Below are 26,121 nucleotides of genomic sequence, written 5' to 3'. Positions count from 1 at the left end.
GCCCCCAGCATGACTCCTACCCCTACAAACAAAAACTCCCAAATTCAGTTTATGGCTTCTTTTTTGCTGTCTTGCCAGGATCCTGTTCATCATTCTGCTGCTTACTACAACTGGCTCTGTAAGAACAACACTTCACTTAATGCTATTGCAACAGGTTTAAATACATAAATATCATTTAGAAAGCAAGTGAAAAGACAAAACATTTATTTTAATTAGAGTTTTATACATAGCATGCATCTGAAAACAAACTCTTTATCATGTAACTATCACTCTGGTTTCTGCACCAAGGGTGTACAATCTCAGACACAATGAATGGGTACCATCACCTACACTACTGTATACAGAGATATAAAAATATACACAACAGTTCAATTTTACAGAGCAACAGAGCTGAGTGAATACTGTGCACACTGCACTCTCCGAGCCTGGACAGCTGAACATCCAGACTGCAAAGGCAACAGGAACACTGCGGAGATCGTAAATGGGCTCAGAAGAAACAGCATCAGAACTCTGACACAGTGTAAAAAATATAAGGCAGAAGCCACTTTCTTCTGAATTGTAGGGAAGAGCAGAGCACACTGAGACTCTCCATTCTTGCTTTTAAAAGTAGTTCCAGCAAGGAGTTGTACATGCAAAACATCAACAGTGCAACAACAAAAGAATACTGAACAGTAGCTCAATCGTACAAACTTAAAACGTAACACGTACTTTATGCATCTCCTCACAAAATATCTAGGATTTGTCAGTGCATTAGTGTTAAAGTGGCATTAAAAAAACTTCTGCTGTTATAACAGATGCAGAATTATTTTGGAAATGCATAGCATCTACATTTTTATTGTCTTTGTAATTATTCAGTTGGCATAGGCACCATTCTAGTCACACCAGCATTAAGAAGATTTCATGGTGGAAACAGCCATTCTTATCAGTTCATACACAGGTATTCTTGACTGCTTGTCTTGATTTTGATTTCAACAAATAAATGCTTTTTAAAATTCAAAAATATACCCTATGATTATGAAAAGAACTATATACAACATACCTAAGACACAGGGTTAGCTGGCTGCCATACGTGTAACACACAAGAGAAACATTCAAGTTTGACAGATATTTTTTCTTTTTGAGATGAAAGGCCTTTGGGTTGGAAGCATATCAGAGACAACAGTGCAGTAGGCTGAGAATTCCTTTAGCTCAGTTCAGAACTAAGGCATTGTATGATAAAATATACATTTATATTTGGTGCAATGTTACTGTCAATTTTAGAATCTAGATCACATCAAATGCTGTCATTTGTCACTCTAGTAAACGCACATACCCATCTTCTATCACAAACACAAATCTTTGTGGGGAAAAAAATTTTCAAACACTAAACCTATTTTTTTTTCTAATTTGACATTGAAGAAAAACTGCTAAGCCAGACAAACTCTATTATGAGTCCCCCCAAAAACCCTATGGTAGGACTTGACATCCTCCTAGTCTTTACTTGCCAAAAATTAGCCAAAAATTAAACATATCATTGAACTTCACTAAAAAGAAATTAAGATTTTAAACTGCTACTTCAAATTACTTTTTGCTTCTTAAAATTTTCCAATTATCCACTCATTTTATGCTTGCTGCCCCCTCTGATTATCTCCCAGTGTTGCCCTTCTCCTGTCATTCCTATATGGCTGCCCTCTAAAGTTTCTCTGATACTGGTACCCATCATCTCTGCTTCTGCTGGGTGGTCCTTTCCAGGCCTCCTCATTTCTTTGGAACTGGTATCCTCCTCTGCTGGAATAACCCCTGTCAGGTCTGGGCCTTCTGCCTCCTCCGTAAGTCTGGTTATAGAACTGCTTGGATCTGCCACTCCTCAGCATGTCAGAAACCTCAGTGTCATCTTCAGAGCTCTCTTCCCTCGTTCTCTGGGCCCTGCTTTCCGTCTGCACATTTCCAGCACCCTTGGACTCTCTCCCTTTAGCAGGCTTCTCCTTCCGGCTGGGAGTGCCGGGTTTCAGTTCGTTTTTGGGAGGTTCTGCCAGCAGTGGCTGCGTGCTGGGCCCTGCCGTCGGCTTCTCTGGGCCCTGTGTCTGTGGAGCGCGATGCTGCTGCACGGCTGCTTTCTGCTTGGGAGCGGTGGAAGGACAGGTTTGCTCCAGCTGAGGTGCCCTGGCTGAAGTGTCTTTTGGGGTCCCTGAAGCAGCCACTGGGAATGGGACAGTGTTGGAGCCACTGCCACTGTTGGTCTTCTGGAGCTGCTCTGCACAGTTCACGCCAGGAACTGGAGGGCTGCATTCTTTGCCCACATACATGCTGGCAGAGGCGCCAGTTGCTGCCTCTTTGTCCTCAGGTGACAAGATAACATTAGGTCTCGCTACTGAATTCTCAATGAAACCCTGAACTGGGTACCCATACCAGAAGTGAGGAAAAAAAGGAGGTGCTATGGGAACAGCTCCTAGAAAGTGATTGTGTCCAAAGGGCGGCTGCGGGAACATATTCTTCCCTCTCAGGGACTCCTCGTAGTTCGCATGAAGAGCTTGCGCTGGATTCTCTGTTTCCACACAGACCTGTCCTTGACTTTCTGTCACCTGAGCTGAAGGTATGATCAGAGGCAGTGATGGAGATCTGTCAACCTGTGGAATCTGACCATTGGGCCTGGCCTCAGTCTGGACAGCAAAGTGCCTGTTTGGTCGTGCAGTTTCATTTTCGCTCTGAGTGGGAGCAGCCTCCTGGAACCAGGGGTTGTGCGGATACACAGGAAGGGACACGTTTGGGTACATTCTACAAGCAGCTAAATAGGCCTGGTGCAGGGGGTACAGGTAAGAATGGGGTGCCCACATGGGACAACTGTATGCCTGCAAGACAGCAGGGGGAAAAAAATTAAATATCAGTTGTTTGTCTTTTGAATGTTCAGAGAGACATAAAAGCACACCAGTCATTTACCATTTTTGAAACAGCTATTATAGGATATAAAAGTTAATTTTCTCTGCAGTGATTGCCCTCAGTTCTAAATCCTACAACTCTAGGATGGTGTTATTTTTTGTTTTCTTTCCAAATGCAGTCAATATGGGCAACAGTTATGACCAGCAGAAAATTTAGTAACAATTTCTATATAGTTAAGGGCATAAAGCTTGACATAGTAATCAACTTCTAGCTATGTGTTTGAAGAGAAACATTTCAAACTAATTTTCCAGAATCACACTTAATAATTGGCAATTTCTTCTACTAGACCTTACTTTGCAAAGGCCGCAACACTGAAGTCGTCTACCTCTTGTGGGGTGGTGACCCCTTCCCTTTTCTCTACCTCTGAATTGATGAACTGGACTGTAGAACCAGTTCCTCGAGCAAAGCATCCTGAAAAGCCTAGGCAGACCTCCTGTGCAGGAGCCCCTTCCCTCTCAATGTGCAGTGGAAGGGTGTGGGCAGGGCAGGGTTTGGAGGAGAGCAGCAGACAGAATGCAGAGGGTATTTCCCGGGCCTGCTGTACCCTCTGACACCAGCAGAGCAGCACAGCCACCAGAACGGGGGCTGGGACCAGCAGATGGTGCTGAAGTGCCAAAACGACAGACTAGATCCTAAATAATCCACAGTAGCAGTAAGGAGAGTCCCAAGCATGTCAGTTTAGGAAACTCACACTGCTCAAATGCATTGTGGTGACACTTGCTAATTAATGACATGGATTTCCTATTAAGACTTCTATTAGGCAGAGGTCTCAAATTCACACTGGAAACTGCTGAACACTCCCTCTTTCCATGACCAGACATGAAAGAATATTACTGCTATGGCTGAAGTCCCATGAAATAAACCCAAGAACTCTCAGCACCTTGCCCCAAGTTGTTTGCTTGACAGGAGTAAGAATGTAAAAGAAGTTTTATCTGCAGAAGGGAGAAATAAAGCAAACAACTAGTCCTTGTCAAGCAATGGAAAATGTTGGGATTTGGTTGAGCCTCTTCTGCAAACACAGAGATTTGCACCATATTTATACATACATGCTACTGTAATGATTAAAAAAGTGAAATACTGTTATCATTAACCTGAGCAAAAAGGACAGGCATGCAGGTTACTTAGGGGAGTGTCCCCAGGGAAAGATTTTGGGATCTGTAGTGCAGTGGCTTTGCCAATACACAGCCAAGGCTGCGGTCTGAGGGAATTTTTTCATTCCCTACACATGTTATCCAAAATAAGCAACTTCACACTCACAATTTATCTGGGACTTTGTAAAGCACAATTTGCTGGCTGTGCAGCCACAGTTGGAGGCCAATAGTTCTCACTATGCTGTTAACACGAATTTGATTTCTGCTGACTTGAACAGCACTGTGGACAACCACTGGAATCCCAGTTAACAGAAAATAAGAAAATACTTCAAACTGAAAGATGGACTTGAAATGTACAGCTGTAGCAACAAAACTTCTGCACTCCAAGTTCCAACAATTATTTACAAGTGATTTTTATAACAAACACAAAAACATAAGTAAGTTCGAAGACTTACCTTCACACCAAGATTGAAGAAAAATCTAAGAATATTCTTATCTTAAAAAAAAAAAAAAAAAAAAAAAAAAGAACAAAAACATTTATGAATACCTAAAATATTTTATCTGATACAAAAACTGTATGAAGTTCCATTTCAGTAGATAACATTGGTATTAAGTTATTGCTTGCATGTCTTCAATTGACTAGCTGGGGGGTTTTTGCCACTTTTTATCTAGTAAGATATCCAGACCACAACAGCAGTTTAAATTTCAGTTTTAACAGTCTATGAACTACTAGTTTTTAAAGAAAGAGTTCACTAAACAAATACCACTGTGCAGTCAGACACGAGATGTTCTTCATGGGCATACCTTGCATTCACAGTATGCCAATTCCCAGATCAGTAAGGAAATGCTCAACAGCTTCCAAGCTTTTAAATGAATTGAGCAAACCTATTAATCTGATAGGAGTAGTTCTCCAAAGGTAATTCTTTACATGCACAAAACGTCAAGTTAGGCGTAGGGCAAGCTAAGAACCACAAAATGATCCTACCAGATTTCCAGGTGTGACTACTTGAAACAGTCACAATGTCAGCAATGCAAACTAAAGAGCTACAGCTCTATTCAATATTCCCTCCCACATCTTAAATCACAGAATGACAACTGTTGGATCTTTTGACAAAGAATGACAACAAGACCACAAAAAGTTGGGTTTATCTACATTTTAAGAAACGAAGACCTATTAGGAGAAATGGTGTTAAAATTCAGATTTCTCACCTTTAGGTAAGTCTTCCCCAGTACTGCACAGGGAGTAAGGAGGTGCAACAGCTCTTTCTCCCTTTTCATTAAAAGGGAATCCAGGGTATAGTGGATCCTGGTAGGGATTCAGAGTCTGAGGCAAAGGCATTAAAGGCTGGTTAACTGCTTGTAGCCACACAGGAACGCCAGCAACTGAAGCAGATGTTACCTGAGCCTGTGATACAATAGAGTCAGGTCCCGTTGCTGGTCCTGGCATCAGTGAAGAAGCAGGTATTTGGGTTGGAATACCTAGAGGAAAAAAAACCCAAAATACATACATATATATATCAAAAAACAGAACAGGTAGCAATGCATATCTATACATATGTATATACAGATAAATAGTCACAAACCAAAAGACATCGGAAAAGCAGGATTCAAAATGCAGAGAAGAATTTTCAGGAAGAGTGAAATAAGTAAGCTAAGCTTTCCAGAAATAGCTAAACTGATCCCATGTTTATTTTTAAAATTATGAATGCCAGAAGGAAATAGGAAGGAGAAAAAAAATGGGGGAATTGAAACTTTTATGTGAATCCCTGAAGTTCTCATTCTGACTAGTCATTTAGAGTCAACTCTGAATCTGAGCTTAAATCAACTCGGTTGCGTATCTTCTGCCACAGACACAGTCAAGTGAGACAGGATTGTGACTATCTCATATGAAAAAGCTGATCTGAAAGCTGGCTCCTGTACAAAAACAGCAGTATGAGAGAAAATGCAGCACCTGATCTAATGAGCACTATTGATTCTAAGCTAACTGCACCGACTACAAGGTATGCATAGTACACAAAAACCCCATTACACTGGCTTTGCAGCTCAGGTCCAAATGGATACATTAGTTCCAGGCATACAAGTCCCAAACTGAGTCAGTCCTCAGTCAACCAAAGAGCTATTACAACATGGGACACAGAGCACAAACACCAGATTTCAACATGCTGACAGTATGTTCTACCGTAAGCCGATCCTCAAAACTCAATGCTATCCCACTCAAGAGGAAAAATCAGCCAATTAAATACACAACCCTCTTAAACCTTCAGGTTGGGAGTCAAGCAAACTGTACATACAGGCAATCAAAGATCTTTTAGAACTCTCACTAGCTTTCAGCAGTGAGAAACTATGTTCCTATGAATGCCTGCCTTTGGAATGTGAAATTATACTAGACAGTGTCTCCTGGGGGTATCTTCAACTTAGTAAGAGAGTTAAAGTATTTTCCAGAGTTAGTAATTTCTGATTAACGTTAGTATTTCTGCAAACCTGCTGGTCCGTATGTTGCTGGCTCACTTGGCCAAGCTGGCACAATGGCTGGTACAGAAGGCACTGCTGGAGGTAAATGCACCTCAGAGAAGACCGGAGAGGGTGTTGGAGTTACACTCGGCAAGCACTCGGTCAGGTTCTGTAAAAACAAACAAATCTAAATCCCATCATGACTGGTGACCTGGTGACTCAGTCTTATCCCAATTACCACCATCCCCACAGGGAAGTACTAACAAGGAACATACCCAAAGAAACCAGAGCTGCAACACTGTGTGGAGAGCTCTGCTCTGAGCTCTGTCCAGCCATGCCTGTACCATAGAGCCATCAGTGCTGGAACCATCGCCTCAAGCTTTACATTTAAGTACCTCCCACCCAAAAGAAAAGCCACCCTTACAAAAATTACCAATAATCTCAGGGAAACCTGAAAAGGAAAAGCTACAGAGTTTAAAACGAAAAAAACAGTTAACTTGGTAGAAAGATATGAAATATTCCCTCTCTCAGAAAAGAACATATATACTTTTACTTTTCTATCAAGGATTGTCCTTTTACAATCTTTATGCCGGACATAATGGATTCCTAACTCTAAATATGAAACTTTAGCATTATCACCATAGAAATGACTGCGTAATTAAAAGCCAGTATTGTAATACATACGTGGCTGTGATGAAGCTCCCCTTTGTCTGAAGTCTCCTGACTGGAAAACTTTGAAATCAAACAAACATTTCTTACTTGCTCAGCAAGAATCGGAGAATCTGTTTTTACTTGATCCAAAGGAGATGAAGCTTTTGGGTAACTCTCATCTTGACTATTCTTCTAAAGCAAAGTTAGAAACAACATACACAGCTAGTCTAATATTAAGATTAACTTTACAAAGAGTTATTCACAAACAATAAACCACACTCCATATAAAGTGGGCTAAGCACCCATCACATATTATACTAGTGTGACATTTTGCTCATTGAAAGGACAGCAAAGGTTAAAAGCCAACAAGAGGCCATGAATCTTCACTGAACTTCAGAGCTCATGGTCTGTTAGCACAATAGCCATCAGCAAACATCAAATCTTCTGTGGTGCCATTATACTGAAAGTACAGACTGTACTAAGCAATTACAAATCCAGATTCGTAAGTGCTCTCGATAGCCCAGGTTTGAGGACTCCGATTGCAGAGAAGGACTAAGTATAGGTTACAGGGCTGAAGAAAGCTGACAGAAATACAAGCCTCCAGCCTTAGGAACATTTCACTAAAAGCTGTAAAGCAGCAGCAGCAATCACAGCTCTAAAGGCAGCTATTGCTCTGCTAATCATTTATCAGAGAAGCAGTAACATTAAAAAAAAAATTTGGTCTTTTCTTTAAGATTACCTCAGATGAATTTGGCTCAAGCTTCTGACTTAAGTGGATCTGCCTGGAATTTGACTCTGCAACACCAAGACATAACCTAGTAAATGAACCATTACACCACTTATGGCTATCACAACTTAAGCCAGTTAATTTGTCTTTCCAAAATTAAACTTTCAAAACCTATACCTTAGTATATATTACTTCAGAAAACTTAAACTTCTATTTTTACCAAAGATCAAAGCACCTTGAAACAAACAGTTGTTTGGGCAGTACAGAGCAGCTACTTCAACCTGGGTTTTCCAAGCTCTACAGGAGTTCTTTGCTGCAGTTTGGAAACCATTTCAGTGATGCTTGGGGAAAGCAGGAATAAAATGCAACTGTCCCTTTAAATATATTCATCCTAAATTGCTCCTAATGAAACAGAAGTTTGTACTTTGCTTAAAGTGAAAGTGCTCTGATCGGCATTTTCATATTCAAGTGTTAAGAACAGAAGCTCTAAGTCTTGTCTACTTTTGACTCAGTAAAAACAGTGTAGAATGTTGCAGTGGTTTAAAAGATCTAAGGAAGTTTTCAGACTGCTGTACAAAGTTTCATTTCTCAAGCACAAGTAAACACTTCAGTAGGGAAGACAGTGTTAAAAAACAGTCGTGACCTAATAAGATCTGAACAAGTTCTTCACATTTTGGCTTATGTTCAGACCTGGCTACCACTGCTTGTCAATCAAACTCATGCCCAGATTATCAATAATAGATATAGACTTTTTGAAAGCTTGTTATATATGTTGTTACAACTAGACAGCAGTATAAATGGGAATAGTATTGATTTTGAGAATTACTGCCAAATCCCTGCGCAGCAATAGGAATCCCAAAACACTCTGAAGGAAGTATACTTGATTCCCATAGGACTGTTAACCTAGTTTCACAAGAGGCAATGCAATCCAGAGCATCACAAAAATCAGAGAAAGCTGGACATGCCATGCCCTTCAGCCAAATCCATCATGACACTGGAGTCTTTACTTTCTCTCCAGCTTTCTCTACATGAACATTCCTTAAAAAAATGCGAATGTTCCTTAAAAAATTCCTTTGCAATTAACAGAGATTTACTAACTACCTCCTCCTGGCACTTACAGCTTTCATCTATTACTGCCATGTTCCACTTCCTCACAGAAGAAGAAAAGCTTTAAGTCCACGAAGAGAAGTTAAGTGTTGAAAACTGACTGGGGGGAAGGAGAAAACCCAAACAAAATTTTGACCATGTGACAGAGCTTTCTAATGTAAACAGGTTTGTTTTTCCAACCCTTCTGCACACCAGCTTCTCCCCTTCCTGTACCATGGTATGCTAGTTCTTAACCATAAGACAGTGAATACTTTTACCTGCTTTTCTCGTAAGTAACTCTTAAGGCTCCTCCCACTGGCACTTCCTGACACACACTCTAATTTCAAAAGTATCTAGTTTAGGGTAGCCCTGGTAAGTCTTTTAGTTTCTCTCATTTCTCTTCCCATTTACTACAAAAATCCCAGCCAGGAGTCTACTCTCAGCCACATTTACAAAGCAGGGAAATGTACTTTCTTCACAAACCCCACCCTTGCTACCCTCCAGCCCAGTTTAGTTTGGTACTGCTACTTAGGATAACTTTCCCCTCATTGCCTAAACAGATGCCCCATCTTGAATAAATTCTGAGGCTGGAAATGAAACCAAGCAAACATAAAAAAAAAAAAACACCACCAAAAAACAAAAAACCTAGCCATTATTTTAATCCATTTAGTTTTACCTTTCTCCTTCTGCTCTTCTACCTCTGCTGTACACTTGCTGTTTCTTCTTTCACTATTCGAGAACTTTTTCTGGTTTACGCTATCCACAGTCTGTGTAGCAGCCTGACAGACTGACTGGTTCTGAAAAAGTGGACAAAAACAGAAATATTGCTTTATATAATCAGCCCAGTGATACTTTACCATCATCTGCTATGATACTATTATGCCTTCATGACAAATAATATTTATATATATATTATATATATATTATATTCTGTGATAGGCAGAAAGGGGAAGGGGGAGTCTGGCTCAGCATCCTGCAGATTCATCCACTCTCTCTCATTTTGCCAAGTGCCCTTTAAGAGCATTCATGTCACTAGCTGATGTGACAACATCTGTTTCACTCAGACAATAAATCACATCCTCCTCCTGCAAGTGAGCAAACTGTTACTGCTCAGGGGGAGAGAGCAACCTCTGTCCCTCAGGATTCAGTCTTTCACAAGTCAATCTTCCCAGCCTTGTTCTTGTTTCTGTTTGCCCTAGGATTTAAACTCAAAAAGCCCCACACATCTCCAGAACAAACCTCTGTGGAGAGTAGCTCTTTACCCACAGGATCTGCTTGCTTCCCTGGAAGTACTGAGACTCCCACCCATTTTCATTAAAACTGCATCAATAGAATGATCTCTCCAAAATCTTACAGCTACAGATGCTCATATGTCTCCCATATTTAAACACCTAAAGCATTGTGTCGTGGATGCTTAATTATTCCCAGGATAAACTACTATGTGCATTTTCTTATCTTTAACATATAAAGCATTGTAGATACCTGTATTTGTAATTACAAGGTGAGTACAAAACAAATAAACGTAACTTTTGAATTTCAGTGTGATTCAAGGACAGCAAACCAACGCCTAATGAAAGGTTCACAGACAAGTATGGAAAGTGCACAGTTAATTACAAGGAATACAGCATACATTGCAAAGAGCTGGAAAAGCTTGTTCATCCCGCTGCTGGATCTCGTAAAGGGAACGAGACTCCTCGATGGCCTGCTTCTCCCTGCGCTCCTCTGGGGACAGCCCAAAGTAGTTACAGTCCCTGCTGCCATGGCTCAGCTCCTCGCTGCGCTCACGCTCCGCTTTCCTGCGCGTGAAAAAGGAAACAGGATCACCTGGACTAAGAAATTCCTGATCAAACCAAATCCAAACCCGTGGGTTAGGAGGAAGGAAGAAGATGCAATGATGGAAATAGAAACTCTGCTACAGCAGCCCAAGGAATCAAAAAGTCACTACCAAAAATGCAGGCAAAATGTTCTTCTCAAACTCCTTTCAAGTGGTATATCACAACACAAAGCAGTCCCCCTATGACAGGTTCAGGAGAAGCTGAGGGAAGATCTTAGCCACGCCTAAGAAGCACTTGCAACATTATTTCAGACCCAACCAAAAAGAAAAACAACTACAACAAAATCCATACTAACATCCACCTTCCAAGAAAAAAAAGGTGACTTTGTAGGCAGTTTCTGCCACGCAAGACAAGAAAAAAAAAAATAAAAAAAATTCCCATGCTTGTATGTATTTATTCTTAAGGACCTGAGACACTTCCTAAGAATTCAATGGCAACAAATTTCAAAAGAGTATGGTGGAAGCAGCTGAAGCAAGCACCGGGGCTTCCAGAAGCTCAGTCAAGAGTTCAAGCCAGGGAAGACGCTGTTTGCAGTTTTACCTTGCAGACTGGGAAGGATTCCTGCCTGGAGCTTTTTGCTCAGTTGAGGTCTGATGAGGTTGGGGCCCAGAACACAAGAACTGATGCTGCCTGGTTCCCACAGTATGCTGAAGTCGAGGAGGTAGTGCTGACTGGGGTTTGATTGACTTGCTCTGATTCTTTGGCCCTCTGCACTCTGCATCTGTGGTAACAATATGAAAACAGGTAAGACTTCTGTCTTAATCGTTTTTTTAAGCTCTTTTGGGACAAAACATCTGACAAAGATTCTGCCACATAAAGACAGGTACAGTCCTACCAGGCTGAGCATTCTGTCCCCACGTTGGGTAAAACTTTTTTATCTTCTTCCCTGGCACAGTGTTCCAGCCCTCCATAGGAGAGGTCTGTGGAAGAGGTTTAAGGCTCTTCAGTGAGACAGCATGCCTACAAAACATGGAATTATAGAGGGAATAATATCTTAAAAGACCAGACTAGGGCTTGCATAAATTAATACATGTTCACTAATACTGACAGATCTTTCAGTTTTTGAGAATATTGCATTCCAAGTCCTTTACCTTTATGGTAACAATCAAGCAATGTGTAGAACAGCAAACCTATTTTTTTTCCTTTTTACAATAAAACTGGTAAGTTGACACAAATTTATCCAGTAAAGAATGATCAGCCATTTGTTAAGTGCCTATTATAAAGTCTTCAGGGCAGACAAAAGAGAATTATCCCGAAAGGTAACATACTTAGATAAAAGCAATACTTAGATAAATTTATTACCAATGCTGCAATAAGTACCAAGATTGAAAAATGTTACATTGATTGTGTATATCCCAGAACAACTACTGCCTTTTTAACTGAGGATGCTGGAGGACAGTCCAAGCAACTGTTTACATTATTTGAAAGGCAGACATTCAAACAGGTAAAATTCCAATTTTAAAAGGGTTCAAACTGCAAGATAATCTTCAGATCTTGTATTTTTTTTTTAATGGTAATCAAATGAGATAAATGGGCATCTTTCTCATTTACCTTGACTGAAAGTGTTTCCTCTTCCCCAACTACAACCAGTGTAGGTTTTTTTGACCCAGAAGTCTTAGGACTTACAGATGTTTCAAACTGCTCTCTCCCCACCAAAACACCCTAACAAACAAAAAAACCCCACCCCACACAACCAAAACCATCAAATCCACAACCCAAAACAACAACTTTAAACACTTTTTTTGTCCCAGGTAGGGCAAAGATGATGCTGATCTAAATAGCAACTTGTCACTCCCTGTATGAAATAAGGCAGAGCTACTCAACCATCAGAGGAGCCCAGTGCTTTAATGGACCTTTCAATATGAAAAGCTTGTCACAAATCTAGCATCTAATTATTAAGCACAAGCAACACCTTATTAGCCTTATTAGTCAATCTGTTTAGGACTGAATCTTGTGCACAAAAAATAAAATTAAAATACTATTAATACTATTATACTATTACTGTTCTACTTTGCAAGTATTATCCAGACTACTTGGCATTAGAGAAAGAAGTATGAAGTGATAATCAATTTTTCCTTTTTTTAACAGTATGCTGTTTTCTTAACAAATTTATGGTAGTGCTGCTCCAAGTAAAGAAACAAATGCATTTCAGAGGCTGAAGTTAACCCTAAACCAAAGTAATGCTTTGTTCAGTTTGGTGCTCCCTTCCAAAAGAGATTAAGCACTCACTTTGCTCCAAGCTCTTCTACAAATACAACAACTGGCCCATTCTCTGAAAAAACTTCTTGAATATGGGCATTATAAAATTTCCCATTATGTTCTAAGCGCACCTGTAAAGAACAAGAGTAAGAAAAAAAAGTGGATTAGCTCCAAAGATTACTGTGAGAGGAGGTAACTCTTTAAAATATCAACAATGTTAAAAACAGAACTTTTCCTCTGGGCAACAGAAGACCTGAGAAATACACATCACAATTCAGTAAATGAATCAAAGGCTGATCTTCAATCTCTATTGCTTCTTCACAAAGAAATAAAAATACTATCAAAACAAACACACACACAATACTAACCAAACAGCCCACAAACAGCTTGCTGAGGAACACTACTTAATGAAATATGCTTTTCAAAACCGCATGAGAAAGTTAAAAGCAATCAGTGCAGCCAGGCTTTTCAGCTTCACTGAAAACACTCTCTCTCACAATAAAACTCAAACCTTTTCCCTATTAAAATCCACTTCACTTTAGTGAAATGTAGTCTAATTGGGAACATAATGAACACCAATTACTTCAGGAGTTATTCTTCAGAAGCCTTTTTTTAAGAACAACCAAAATAAATTCTTTAGACATGATCATAGTGTTACTTGCCTGACTTTCTATGTTCTTAAAATTCTCCTGTTGAATAAAAAAATAAAATTTCTTCACTACAGTATTTGGCTTTACAGTTTTAAAGCTTTACAGGCTTTAGTTTAGTCAACTCTAATTCTTGCTATTCAGTTCATGTTTTTATACTACGTATTTACTGTCTTGCTACATACATATAGAATTTCAGAGAGAGAATGTTAAATACCAGCATGTTTTTCTCCTCATACAAAAAAGTACAAACTGGAAGAGCCCCTGTGCTGCACAATTACCCCAACTGAATATTTTGTCATTAAAATTAATAACTTTAATAGATGGTCAAATATCCTAGAAAGAAACACATTTAGCCAAGCATAACCAGTTCATTTAACAAGACTAATCTAGAAACTGAGAATTTAATGGCAAACCTTGCTGCTTCTTAAGCAGCAAATTTAATACAAATGTTAATAGAATTTGAAGACCACAGTTGCAACACCCTAACAGGAAGAATCACCCAAGACTTCATGATCTGCAGTAACTAAAGCAAGCTGTACTTTATTACTTGGAAGTACTGAGATTTTATCAAAGCCAATATACAAAGAGCAATCACTATCTCCAGTGTCTAACATGAACACATGGCTGTACAGTTCCATGCTTAACACTGAGGCTCCCAATCATCTTATTACATATATTTTTGGAGTTAACCTTGTGGTTTTTAATGGAGCAAAATTGCACTGATGAGTTGTGTGTATGCTGTAAGTCATGAACACTGCCAACAATTAAAGAACAAGTATATCCTCAGCTGAAGATACAAGGCAAGAGTAATCTAGAAAGTAACAATGCAGAAACAGTTAAGAGGGAAATTGGACATATTGACCAAAATGTTAATGTGTCTATAAACTACGATTCAATATTACTTACTTTACATTTATCTCCAATAGAGTATTGCATGCCAGCAGCAATAGAGAAATCTTGTTTTTGCTGATCTGTAAACACAGAAGCAGTAACATACTGTTAATTTCAATATACCAAAAGGATTACTTTCTCGAGGCAGTAAAAGTGCAAACCAGGTGCTTCAGCCCTAAATCTGCCCACTGACCCATGTGAGGAAAATTAAACTAAAGACCCCAAACTGCCACTTGCATCAGTTCTTCAGGAGGGCTTCACTTCACACAGCTTGCAAAAGCTGCAACTTTGAAGTATTCTGTTACTCACCCCATTTGGATCGGAGCCAAACATCATATTCAACGTTTCTGTAAACCAAAGGATCAAGGGATTTCAGAACCTTTTTAGGCAACACCAACGAGGTGGGATTCCCATTGCTCTCAAGGTGCTGCATGGAACAGAACAAAGTGCTAAATGGTCAACTAACAGATATACCCAGCTCTGCATTTTTCAATCACAGTGCTCAAGCCTTGTACTGAAACTTAAAAATGCTGAAAAAACATAGAGCAGGAAAAGCTTTGAAAAAAAATAATTAAATGGTGTTTTTTTTAACCAGGTATTTTTCTGATGCCAGAACAAATCTAAGAACTAAGCAACACTAAAAAGGACACTATCCACTTCTCAGTACATAAAAAAATATACATTACTTTCCAAAGAAACAGGTAGTTTTTAGGATATTACATGTTAGGAAAGCTATTAACTCAAGAGTCTCTCATGAACATTAAATACTAAAAAACATAGCCAAGTACAAATTACTAGAAAGAAAATAAATCCCAGTGGATAAATACCTTGTTGCCAGAAAGAGACTTCATTCCGTTCATATCACTAACTGTTGTAGCTTTACTTCTGTAATAGGAGAGGCAAGTTATGTTTTCATAATGAATTACAGCATTACTAAGGCCTGAAAATCAGATGACACATCTAAAAGGGGATAAAAATAGTGACACTACCATTCTCTACATGTTTTCCTCATAATAAGCATATCACAGAATATATCTTCATCTCTTGAAGTGAAGAAGCTGTCTAAAAAAAAAAACCAACTGTATTTTTAACTTTCTTTGATAAATAAATAAGATTTTGGATTTAAGTACAAGTTTTAGGAAGTCTATCTTATGTGTGCTTTGTTGTCACTTAGAAAAAAAAAAAAACAAAAAGCAAGAGGTGGAAGACCAGAGAAACAAAAGTCCTCTTAAAATTTTTGCAACGACATGAGGAGAACATTGCAAAAGTAGATATTAAAAAAAAAAAAAAAAAAAAAAAAAAGAAAAACCACTATCAAACCAAAACCTATTCCATTAGTTAACTTGCATCAGGCACTCTAATTTACTATTTTCTGCACCTGACATCACTGGAAAAATACTTTCCACAGAGAAAGTCCCAAGTATTTTTCCTGCAACAGCTGTAGGCAACTCTTAGCATTAACTTCTCCCAAAACTATTGCACTTAATAACAACATAATTGAAAAGTTCATATTCATAAAATGAAAAGAATCTGCTGGAAAACTGGCTGATGAAACATGCTGAAGTCAACCTTAAGACAAGAAAAGATTTAGGACTTCATAAACTCAGCAAAGTGTCTGTAATTTGTGTTAACTGGGTCAAGAGTCACATATACACAAGCCAGCCCCTGTATTATAGGACATATGGTTTAAATCAAAAACATTGAGTTCCACAGTCTCCAGTGAGCATATGACCTTATTTCTAAAGGTGCTAAGGAGGTTAGCAGGATATTTTCTTAGGAATCCCAAAGACACAGGGTAAGGCTACTGCATTTGAATCCCAGGAAAGCTCCAAGAACAGAAAGGAATAAAGACTACCATTAGCTGACATTTAGCTATAATAATTGTTTCCTGAAGCAGAAATACTTTGTATTTTAATTGGCAACATTCCCTAGCATTTCTTTTCCAAACACCAAAATAAGCCAATCCCTTTCCCAGAACTCTTTTTTCCTGTGATGATTTCCACCATCTTCCTTTCTGTTGTTTTGAACCTGTGGGAGAAACCAAATCCAAAGAGCTCAAAGAATGTCTTCTGCCACATGCCACACAGAAGAGCCCTAGGGAAGGACTGCAACCATCAGTGGGAAGAGGGACCATGATTCACTGATCATCCTCTCCACAGTTTGAGGGGAATTTCACACAAGTCAGAGTTAAGAAAAGAAAACCTGCCAATATTTAAGTGCAAAAATGGCACAGTGAATGAATGACTGTGCAAAAGGAGTCAGGTCAAAATCTCAAAGCTTGCTAGAGCATCCATCAAAAAGAATATAAACCCACTTCTTTATGATCAAGATCAAAATGGAGCAAGCTACATGAGTATGTCTGCATTAGCTTCACCTCAAGCAGGTATTCCAGCCTCCAGATGTGGAAGCCACACAAGTTGGATCAGATTCCTGTTACTCAGCTGCAGAGTAAACCAAGTCATTGCTGTCAAGTCATTACCATGCCAGCCTGGCAAACTGACAGTTCTCCCAGGGAATTCTGCTACTCTAAACAGGAAGAGGCACATGTTGCAATGGCAATAATCCATTATGTAAAGAGACTCAGGAAGAACAGAGAGAGGCCAGAAGCCTGCCCCTTAGGTAAGTGAAGATTACACACTGCATTCTTTCACACTTCTAACCCTACCTCTTCATGCTTCTTTTCTTAGTCATTTTTAAATGTTTTCAACCCTGACTGTTGGATTCTACTGCCCACCAGAAATTCAGGAAACTCATTCAACTTTTCATTTTCATTTACCTGCAGCTGTCATCTTCTGAATCTGAAGCAGACACTTCACTGCTCCCATTACTTTCCTCTGTCACACCAACAGCACTAAGTTCTGCCATGATTTTCTTCACATCCATATCAAACACTTTCTCATAGAGCAACTCGTACAGCAGAGCTGGGGAAGAGGAGGAGAAAGCAGAAGAGCAAAATCAATTACCAGATAAATCAGTTTTTATTCCACCATTCATAAAGTCACTGACAATTCAAACTGAAAACCAAGTTACTGAAAATGACTACAATAAACTTGCACACAAAGCCTTTTCCTGAAACCTAACACTTCAAGATTTTTGGTAAAAATATGTTTTTTTAACTAACAGTTTAATACTTACACTGGCACAGAGCAGCCTTCTCGGCATACTCTATAGGATACACAATATCATAGTGGTTTCCATTTGAGAAGCACAGCAATACCTATTAAAAAAATCACACAGATATTTTAGGCTTTGCATCTCACTTGATTCATCATAAGCACTAGCTTTAAATTCAGTTTAAGGCACCCATATATTTTGTTATCTCAGGATCTCAATGTATCAATAAAACAATCAAAATGTTTGGTGGATGTCCTTTAAAGCAAACAATTTTAACAAAAGAAAAAAAAAAAAAAAATTAAGACAGGTATTAGTGCCTGAAAATTGATTTCTATTTCTACTGAGTTTTATATTAGCAGGAAGACATGCCACACCCTAAGTACATCCCATTTATTTAAAAAGAAGCGTTACATGTATTAACAGCACAGTTGCATTAAACATGTAAAAAATAAACTGCTAAAATTGAATTCTCAGAACATTTCATTGTGTTGAATAATAAAAGTCACTTGCTGTTTATAAAATAGTCTCACTTCAGCCTGACACAACAGCCATAGTTTTGGGGTTTTTTTACCTTATCAGAAAAGCCATTTTCAGTTACACGTGAAGGAGAAGCATTTGGCTCCTGGTATATTATGAAATCTTTCCTGGGGCAAAAAAAAAAAAAAAAAAAAAAAAAAAAAGTAGCAGTTAAGAATTTATTTTAAAACTAGTATCAATAAAAATTTGAGCATTGAAGTCAAATTCAAGAAAGACACATAACCACAGAAAACACCTCGTGGTTTCTCTGCTATAATCAATCATTATCATGATTTTAAACTTAAGCATTTTCTCTCTCTCCCTTTCATCCATAATGTTCTCTTAGAGTTCTTTGCTAACAACCTGTCACTTTCTTCAACTTCTTTTCCACACAGGCAAAAGTTTATCAGTCTTGCAAAATAATTGAGTATATTCACAGTTTATGGATAAAAAAAAATACTTTTTACAACTACCCAGAAAAAGCAATTCTGAGAGGAAAAGAAGATCCACCCACTTCAGGGAGCAAAGAAAAATTTACTAGATAACCAACCTATATTTGTGAGAGGTCTGAGGAGTGAAAGTGAAATCAAACCTATTTGCACTGAATTTCTAACCTATGCCTGAAAAGTATGAAATTCACTTATTGGAACAGAAGAGGAAATTCTTACTTCCCTTATGTCTGCCAGCATGCAGGAAAGAAAGCAACACTTTGCCCTTACCTTTACCACTATTCCTACTTTCCCTGAGACTCTAAATTGCCTTTTCAGTAGAAGGCTGTCTTCCCAAAACAAGTATGGCAGCAATTAGCCTTGTGTGTTCACCTTTGCAGTGAAATACCACACAGAAGTTGCATCTGTACCACAAAACTCTCCTGATGCTTTCAGTGGAAATGAAAAAAGCCTCACTATTATCAACAAGGATTTGTTTCAATTCATTTATCACCTGTGGCCTTGGATACCACTGTGGCACAACTGCAAAACAAACTACTCCTATTTATAAGCATACATTTCTCATGGCCAGAAATACAACAGATCGTGACCATCCAGTTTCTGATGTGATTAAGCATCCAATTTTGCTGACTTAAATCGAGTCATATCCCTCTACAACCTGGCTCAGTGTAACCATCAGACCTCCTCACTAAGCCTCTTGAGCCAAGCTTTGCTCTGACTTTCAGCTCAGTCCTCCCCCATCCATGCAGGACAAACTCTGAGCTGGCCCATTCACCTCACAAAATGCAGACATAGAATTCCATGCAATTTCCCACACAGCACTCAAAGTGCCCAAAGGTAATATTTAATTAGTTTGATTCTCTCCTCTCTTATCAGCTGTCTCATCAATAGACAAAGCCATTAATTTACAGTAAACATTTTGAGATTCTGAATTTTTAATGGGTTTATAAACAGCAAACAGTGAAGATGCTGTGGATTACTTACTCCCTTGCACAATAATTAGAAAGCAGTTTTAAATATTCAGCACATTGTTTCTCACTACTTTGTGAAGAAAGATTTAGTATACAAGAAATGGGTACAGCTCACAGATGAGCAATAGGGTTAGTACTCAAGCCTTGGTGAGAAACAGGATAGAAAAGCAATTTTAACAGAAAAATGAGGATATTAAAATTACCAAAATACAAACTGTATGAGATCACCCACAACTGGCTTTGCGAGATACATGGCATTACTGCAAACCTGTATTCACATCCCAGATTAAATGTCATTTTCTAAACTCACTCTTCTATTTTTATTTAATCCCTTGACAGCTGCAGTTTTCAAATACATTTATAATTTTACAGAAGACTATGGTATGGTATAACATAATTCTATCTTTGCTGTTCCAACTGATTTCCTAACAAAACAATAGAAATTATCTCAGTAAAGCATATTGGAAGATTTTCTTACTTGTACATAAGAGAAAGGGCACTTATTTCTACTTGTCCAACCCATTCCTGTATTGAAAACAAAAGAAAACTAAGTTCAAACAAATATACAATTATACCTCCTCATAAGCAGATCAAGAGATCATTGTTGAAAATAAATATACTAACACTGAATCTGGAGTTCAGCAAGACATAAAAACACAATTTCCCAGATCATTTTACAGTAAAGAGTACATACATAAAACTATATATTCACGTAATTCAAAGACCTCCTAAGCTCAATCAAAAACACTTCAGAGGAAAAAAAAAATCCAACTAGCAGTCAACTTCAACAAAATTACTTGCTTTCTATTATAAATCAGGTTTAACATACCTGTGGATTTTCCAAACTTTTTAAATAATCTTCAAATGGCCCCTCTATGAACTGTATTAAAAATTAAAAAAAAAAAAAAAAAAAAAAACCAGCAATAATTAGTCATTTTTAATAACGCAGCATATGGAATCCCCAACCTGTGACCCACTGCTCCAATGGGAATGTACCACTGGAAATGGAAGTCTCCCCTGCCCTCAAAAAGCTTACAACCTAAATGCAAAGATGAAAGAATGAACAGTCAAACACACAGGTTTGCCTTGCAGAAAACAACCACATAAACAGCTTTCAAAATCATCACACAAGTTAAAATAAACCAAACAAAATCCCCCAAAAACAAACTCAGCAGCAAAATGGGGAATCTGAAAGAAAGCAAAGATGATGTCATGTAGACTATGGGCAATTCATCTCAGGCATGCAGAGGATCACTGAAGAGAGGAATTGTGGACTTGAATTCAAATATCTTGTTTAAATAAATAGTAATGGGCAATCAGAAACAGGGGACACATTTCCATAGTATGGAAGCAGTGATAAGATCTAGTACATCCAACTCATACAGCACTTTTTTCCTCTGTTCTGTATGACCTCAAACTGCTTTTACTTTCAGCAAAGGATGCAAACAATCAGGCTAGACTTCAAGAGCCAGCCCGAGAAAGTGATCCTTCAACTGCACTCCCTAACACGCACAAGGAGGCCAAATTTTCAATTGTCAAGAGCAGAGAAAGATGCTGCAGTGGTTGAGGCATATTAACTTCAAAGTGTTTCAGTCACACTGGCCACAGAGAGACTGCTTTTAAAATTTGCTCTTTATCCACAATCTGCTTGATTTACCTGAAATAAAGATCCACAGAGATGCAAACCAAGAAGGAAAACCCTTTATGAACTTGAGCTACAACTCTTTACCCACAGTGATTAAGAAACAAGAAAATAGGGAGAACTGAGTGGAGTAGTGAGATTGAAAGTTCTGCTTTAGCCATTTGGAAGTGAGCAGAACCAACAAGCCTATCCAAATTTTTTATTTACATAGAAGCAATTGCGTGTGAAGTTAAAAGTGCATCAGCCACACATGATCACAGCTGTTACTTTTTGTGCCAAAAGTAAATGACGTGAAGATAAAGCACAGAGGAAGAAAGGAAAGACACCAGAAGTTCTCATAGGAAACTGAAGAGTTAGAGAATGAAGGTTACACAGCAGCAAATCAAGATAACACTTCAAAAAAGCCTGAGGATGGAAACTAAGATGGTGGCTACACTCCTGAAATCTTGGTTATAACAGTATCAGTGGAGAGAAAAACACAAATTCAAGCTGAAATTATTATAACAGACAGAGAGAAGAGGAACTTCAGGAAGCACCACCATGTCAATAGAGAATGCACTACTGAGGAGGCAGGAAGTGAACAGCTGAACTAGGAGATTTGGGAAAGAGGGATTTGTTGTTTATGCTGTTTGGGTTTTTTAAAGAGATAACGGTGGTGTACTCCAGTCAGAAAACACAAAGCAGAGTGAGAGACAGAGGCAGAGAAGGAGATCAGAGGAGATGAAGCGAGGTACCAATGGGATGAAGAACACTAGGAAATGAGAACAAATATGAAACGCCTACTCTCACAAGAAACTTAAAAAGGAAACTTTTCAGAAGGACAGCAAAGATGGACAGAGGAGAGGCCACACCTTGGGATAATGTCTGAGGGGAAAGAAAGAACACTGGGACCAGGAGTTTAGATGAAAGAGATCAAAACAATACCAAAACCAGCTAGGGCTAACAAAGCAGGGATGGGAAAAAAGATACACTTAAGAGTCAAAAAGAGCATGGAATTTCAAAACACTATACAATAGAACAAGAGAACAGAAGTAGAGAGGCAGATACTGAAGTGAGCAGGGTAGTTCTGGAAAGAAAGGGGTTAAAAAGTCAGCAGAGAAAAAATGAAGGAGAGACATCCAAAAGTTAGAAACAACCAGAAGGAGTCAAGTCAGAGCAGCATTGTCCCAGAGAAATCTGCTGTATTTTATATCATTAATTCCTGATAACTTCCATGATAACTGATTTATGTGATAACTCAGAAATTACAGCACAAAGACACACCCTTATTCCTGCTTTCCTTCTCTTCCCTATGCCAGTGCATACCTAAAACAGGCTTTGTATTTTGGGTCTGGGTAAATTCAGAACAGAGTTACAATCTTCTAGTAGCAAATCCTTACACATACTCCCTTTTTGTCTGTCCTGGAAATCAGGTAAGAGTATATACACTAGAACCCATATAAACACAAATCACCATTACTGATTAATGCTCTTTTAAAAGGAAGAAAATAAAGGAATTTGTAATGTTAACAATGACAGTATAATGAATATCAAAATATTTTACATCCATGGTTGATGAAAAGCTTAGTTACAGATGTCTAAGGAAACCCTACAGTGCCAATGCATAATAAACTGCAGACCCTGAAAAAGATTTCACTTATCTCATCAGTCAAATCTCTTATATACTGAAAAAGCAATCAGTTAGCACAACAAGAACATTTTACTAATTTTATTAAATTAGGCACTATACTAAACAAAATCCAGATTATAGTAGCTTCACTATAGACTACTGAAGATTAAGTTTGCTCTTCTTTCTTCACGAGCATTAAAAACTTCTCCCGCACATCACTTCAGTCCAAAGAGTACACAAGTCTCTCCAGGCTTATGAAAATGAGTTACTAGCACATATGTGCTAATTAATTTAAATAGCACCAACTGTTATTTAGCTATGATGAATATTGCCATAAATGTAGGGAGGTGCAGAATATACCAAAATGGAAAGAATAAAGTAACTTTTCTTAAATGCTGACAAAGAAAACAAAAATACTTACTGCTTCAAATTTCTCCCTATTTTTCCGAAGATAGTCTACACAAGCCATTCTAACATCAATGTGCCGAGACTGAGAGTGCAACACCTACAGAGGGAGAGAGAACAAGGTGACATTGGATCTCAGGAGTTTTGATGACAGGCCACAAATAATTAATGATTGCTATCTAAATACAGGCTTGGAAATACTCTAGTTTTATTTTTAAGAATATTTAATATGCATACTCATTCAGCAGCAACATCTTCAGGCAAGTCAAACCTCACTTAAAAAAAAAAAAAAAAAAGTAACTGCAAAATTCACAGGTTTGCTAAATTCAAACCTTCAATTTTAGGAGGATTTATGAAGCAAATGAATAGCATTTATTGTTAACCTTTAACTGGCTCCTTTGTAAAGAATTTCATTTAATTGAAGGAAGTTACAGCAGGAGTGGATGAGGAAGCCACCTACCAACAAGCGTTCAATCAAACCAAGTCCAACAGTGCATGTTTACCGTCTCTTCAAGAGGCCTGTTGCCCAAACACTTTTTTGGAAGCCAGGAATTCAGTTCCCAATATGACACCTACATTCTACCTCCTGTTCAAATTTCTACTGGAAAACTATTGCTTTCATCAGGGTCCAAGTTATCTTGGTACAATGTAGGGAAGTTCCAGACAATTTAAAAGTTGCAGCATCTCCTGTAGTCCTTATACGCCACCCTCAAAATAAATGACTTCCAAATTCAGTTTTTCTGAACGACAAATACACAGATTAGACCAAATTTGCAGGTAGACACTTAACTCTGAATTAAAGACCTTACTTTCATAGAGACCATGTCCAATGATCCTAAATGATTTCATAATAATAAAGGGATGTTAAAAATGTAATAGTTGAAAAAAGTTCTATCAACACTGAAGTGTGAAACTTTTTACGTATTAATTTAGAAGTCAGAATAGCAATATATTTTATATATATATGTTTTTATTCCCTTGAGATAAAAAAAACACTCACTTCTAGTCAATAGTGTTTGCTTGCCTGAACTTATCAATTCAGTGGGGAAAGGAATTTTTTTTAAGTGATCTGTGTATAATTAGCACAGGAATCTGGGTTCCCACAATCAGAAGAACCAGAGCTCCCACTGCTGTTTGCTCGTACTTAAGACAAGATGACGCTGTCTTAACACTAACACTGAAATGGGGGAGGGGAATTCAACAGGAAGAACAGAAAATAAATTACTCATTTTCTCTAATTTTACAGTCAACTAATTAACAAAACTAAGAAGGTGACTATGCAGCTCTTCCTACTAAATTCCTTTCCCTAGACAATCTCATACCCAGAAGCTGTATTCTGATGTTGAGATCTTACACTGAAAAAAGCTGAAGAGGCGGTGGAAGGTCAAAACAGATAAGGATTTCTTGGTGGCAGGAGGCAGCTGTACACGCATAACACCTCTCACCTCGCAAGGCGGAAATTGTTTTGATAAAGTCCCGTTTTTCACTGGCACATGACTGCAAAACCTTAACATATACCTGTCTGCGTTTCAGCGCTAATTACCACCCACTAATGAGATCCACTTCCCATGATTTCGTGAGAAGGAGCTTTGTTTATGTAACCAGTTACCTGCTCGGCCACAGCCCTGAAAAGGCAGGACCCATCCTTGGCCACTTTCTTCCTGTACAAACCCTGAGATCGCAGGTAGCGGTCCATAGACGTGTCCCCGGGGGCGTCCCCGCTGCCGGGGTGGCTCTGCTCCCCTCCGCCGGCCCTGCCCGCCGCATCCATGTTCACCGAGGAGAACGCCGCACCCCTCCTAGTCCCACATGGCGAGGAGAAGCCGCGGCGCAGCTCCGGGGCCGGGCGCAGGTGCAGCGGCCGGAGCGGGGGGCAGCCGGCAGCCCGCACGAACAGCAGGAACGGGAGCGGCAGGAAGAGCAGCAGCCGGCTTCACGTTGTCCACTCGCATGTGGGGAGCGCGGCGAGAAGCGGCAAAGTTTCCTGCGCAGTCCGCACTCGCAGCTCCGCCGCCGGCGCGGCTTCCCGGCGGCTGCGGAGGGCCGGGGGCGGCTCCGGCGGGTCCCGGCGCCGGGCGGAGCGGGCGCGTCCCGGGCGCGCAGCCGGCCTGCGGGCGGAAAACAAAAGGGAAAGGAAGGACACGTGCGGCCCGCCGGGAGGGAGGGAGAGAGGGAGGGGAGGGCGCAAACAGGAGCGTAACCTGGCGCTTATTTTCACTTTCAGCCCGGGCGCTGCTGGGAGCCGTAGTCCCGGAGGAGGAGGAAGCGGCAGGAGGCGGACGCAGCGCCCGGGCCGGGCTGTCAGCCTTGCTCCCGGCCGGGATCATTTCACTGCTTCTGAGCTTAGAACCAACGCGGTGGGGGTGGTTGGTGAAAAACTCAACATAAGCCGGCAGCGTGCGCTCGCAGCCCGCAAAGCCAGATGTATCCTGGGCTGCATCCAAAGCAGCGTGGGCAGCAGGGCAAGGGGGGGATTCTCTCCCCATCTACTTCCCTCCGCTGAGACTCCACCTGGAATACTGTTTCCAGCTCTGGTGCTCCCAGCACAAGGAGGACATGGAACTGTTAGAGCAAGTCCAGAGGAGGCCAAGAAGTTGATAATGGGACTGGGGCACCTTCCCTACAAAGACACGCTGAGAAAGTTAGGGCTGTTCAGCCTGGAGAAGGCTGCATGGAAATATTAAACAAACTTCCAGTATCTGAAGGAGACCTAAGAGGAAACAGAAGGGGGACTCGGAACTGTAGTGATGGGACCAGAAATAACAGGTTCAAACACACAGAGTGAAAATTTAGGTTAGATATTAGGAAGAAATTCTCCACTGTGAGAGTGGTGAGACACAGGAGCAGGTTGCACAGGGAGGTTGTGGATGCCCCATCCCTGGACGTGTTCAAGGCCAGGCTGGATAAGACCTTGGGCA

The 26,121-nt window shown here is 39.6% G+C and overlaps 1 protein-coding gene across 7 annotated transcripts; it reads right to left on the bottom strand.

Annotated features, from left to right (window-relative positions):
- Window positions 1-187: 187 nt before the first annotated feature.
- OTUD4 (OTU deubiquitinase 4) lies at window positions 188-25,908 on the bottom strand. 7 transcript variants are annotated; one of them, XM_056490810.1, is made up of 22 exons: window positions 24,813-25,302; window positions 23,220-23,303; window positions 20,377-20,427; window positions 20,026-20,072; window positions 18,183-18,255; window positions 17,633-17,714; window positions 17,274-17,418; window positions 15,325-15,382; window positions 14,807-14,924; window positions 14,513-14,577; window positions 12,987-13,087; window positions 11,593-11,717; window positions 11,298-11,478; window positions 10,553-10,718; window positions 9,599-9,719; window positions 7,849-7,904; window positions 7,143-7,301; window positions 6,489-6,627; window positions 5,407-5,486; window positions 5,217-5,331; window positions 4,463-4,503; window positions 188-2,828 (listed from the first exon to the last, which is right to left on the bottom strand). In XM_056490810.1, the coding sequence occupies exons 1-22, from the start codon at window positions 24,972-24,974 to the stop codon at window positions 1,602-1,604; spliced, it is 3,396 nt and encodes a 1,131-aa protein (XP_056346785.1). In that variant the 5' UTR covers window positions 24,975-25,302; the 3' UTR covers window positions 188-1,601. The 7 variants fall into 7 exon arrangements, with proteins under 7 accessions (XP_056346785.1, XP_056346786.1, XP_056346784.1 ...); XM_056490811.1 differs by having other exon boundaries at window positions 5,217-5,486; window positions 7,218-7,301; window positions 24,813-25,303; XM_056490809.1 differs by having other exon boundaries at window positions 5,217-5,486; window positions 7,143-7,298; window positions 24,813-25,303.
- Window positions 25,909-26,121: the final 213 nt, after the last annotated feature.

Source organism: Oenanthe melanoleuca, chromosome 4, assembly GCF_029582105.1.
Source record: "Oenanthe melanoleuca isolate GR-GAL-2019-014 chromosome 4, OMel1.0, whole genome shotgun sequence".
Lineage (NCBI taxonomy): Eukaryota > Metazoa > Chordata > Aves > Passeriformes > Muscicapidae > Oenanthe > Oenanthe melanoleuca.
The sequence above is the reverse complement of the archived record's forward strand: the minus strand, read 5'-3'. Positions and strand labels throughout refer to the sequence as shown.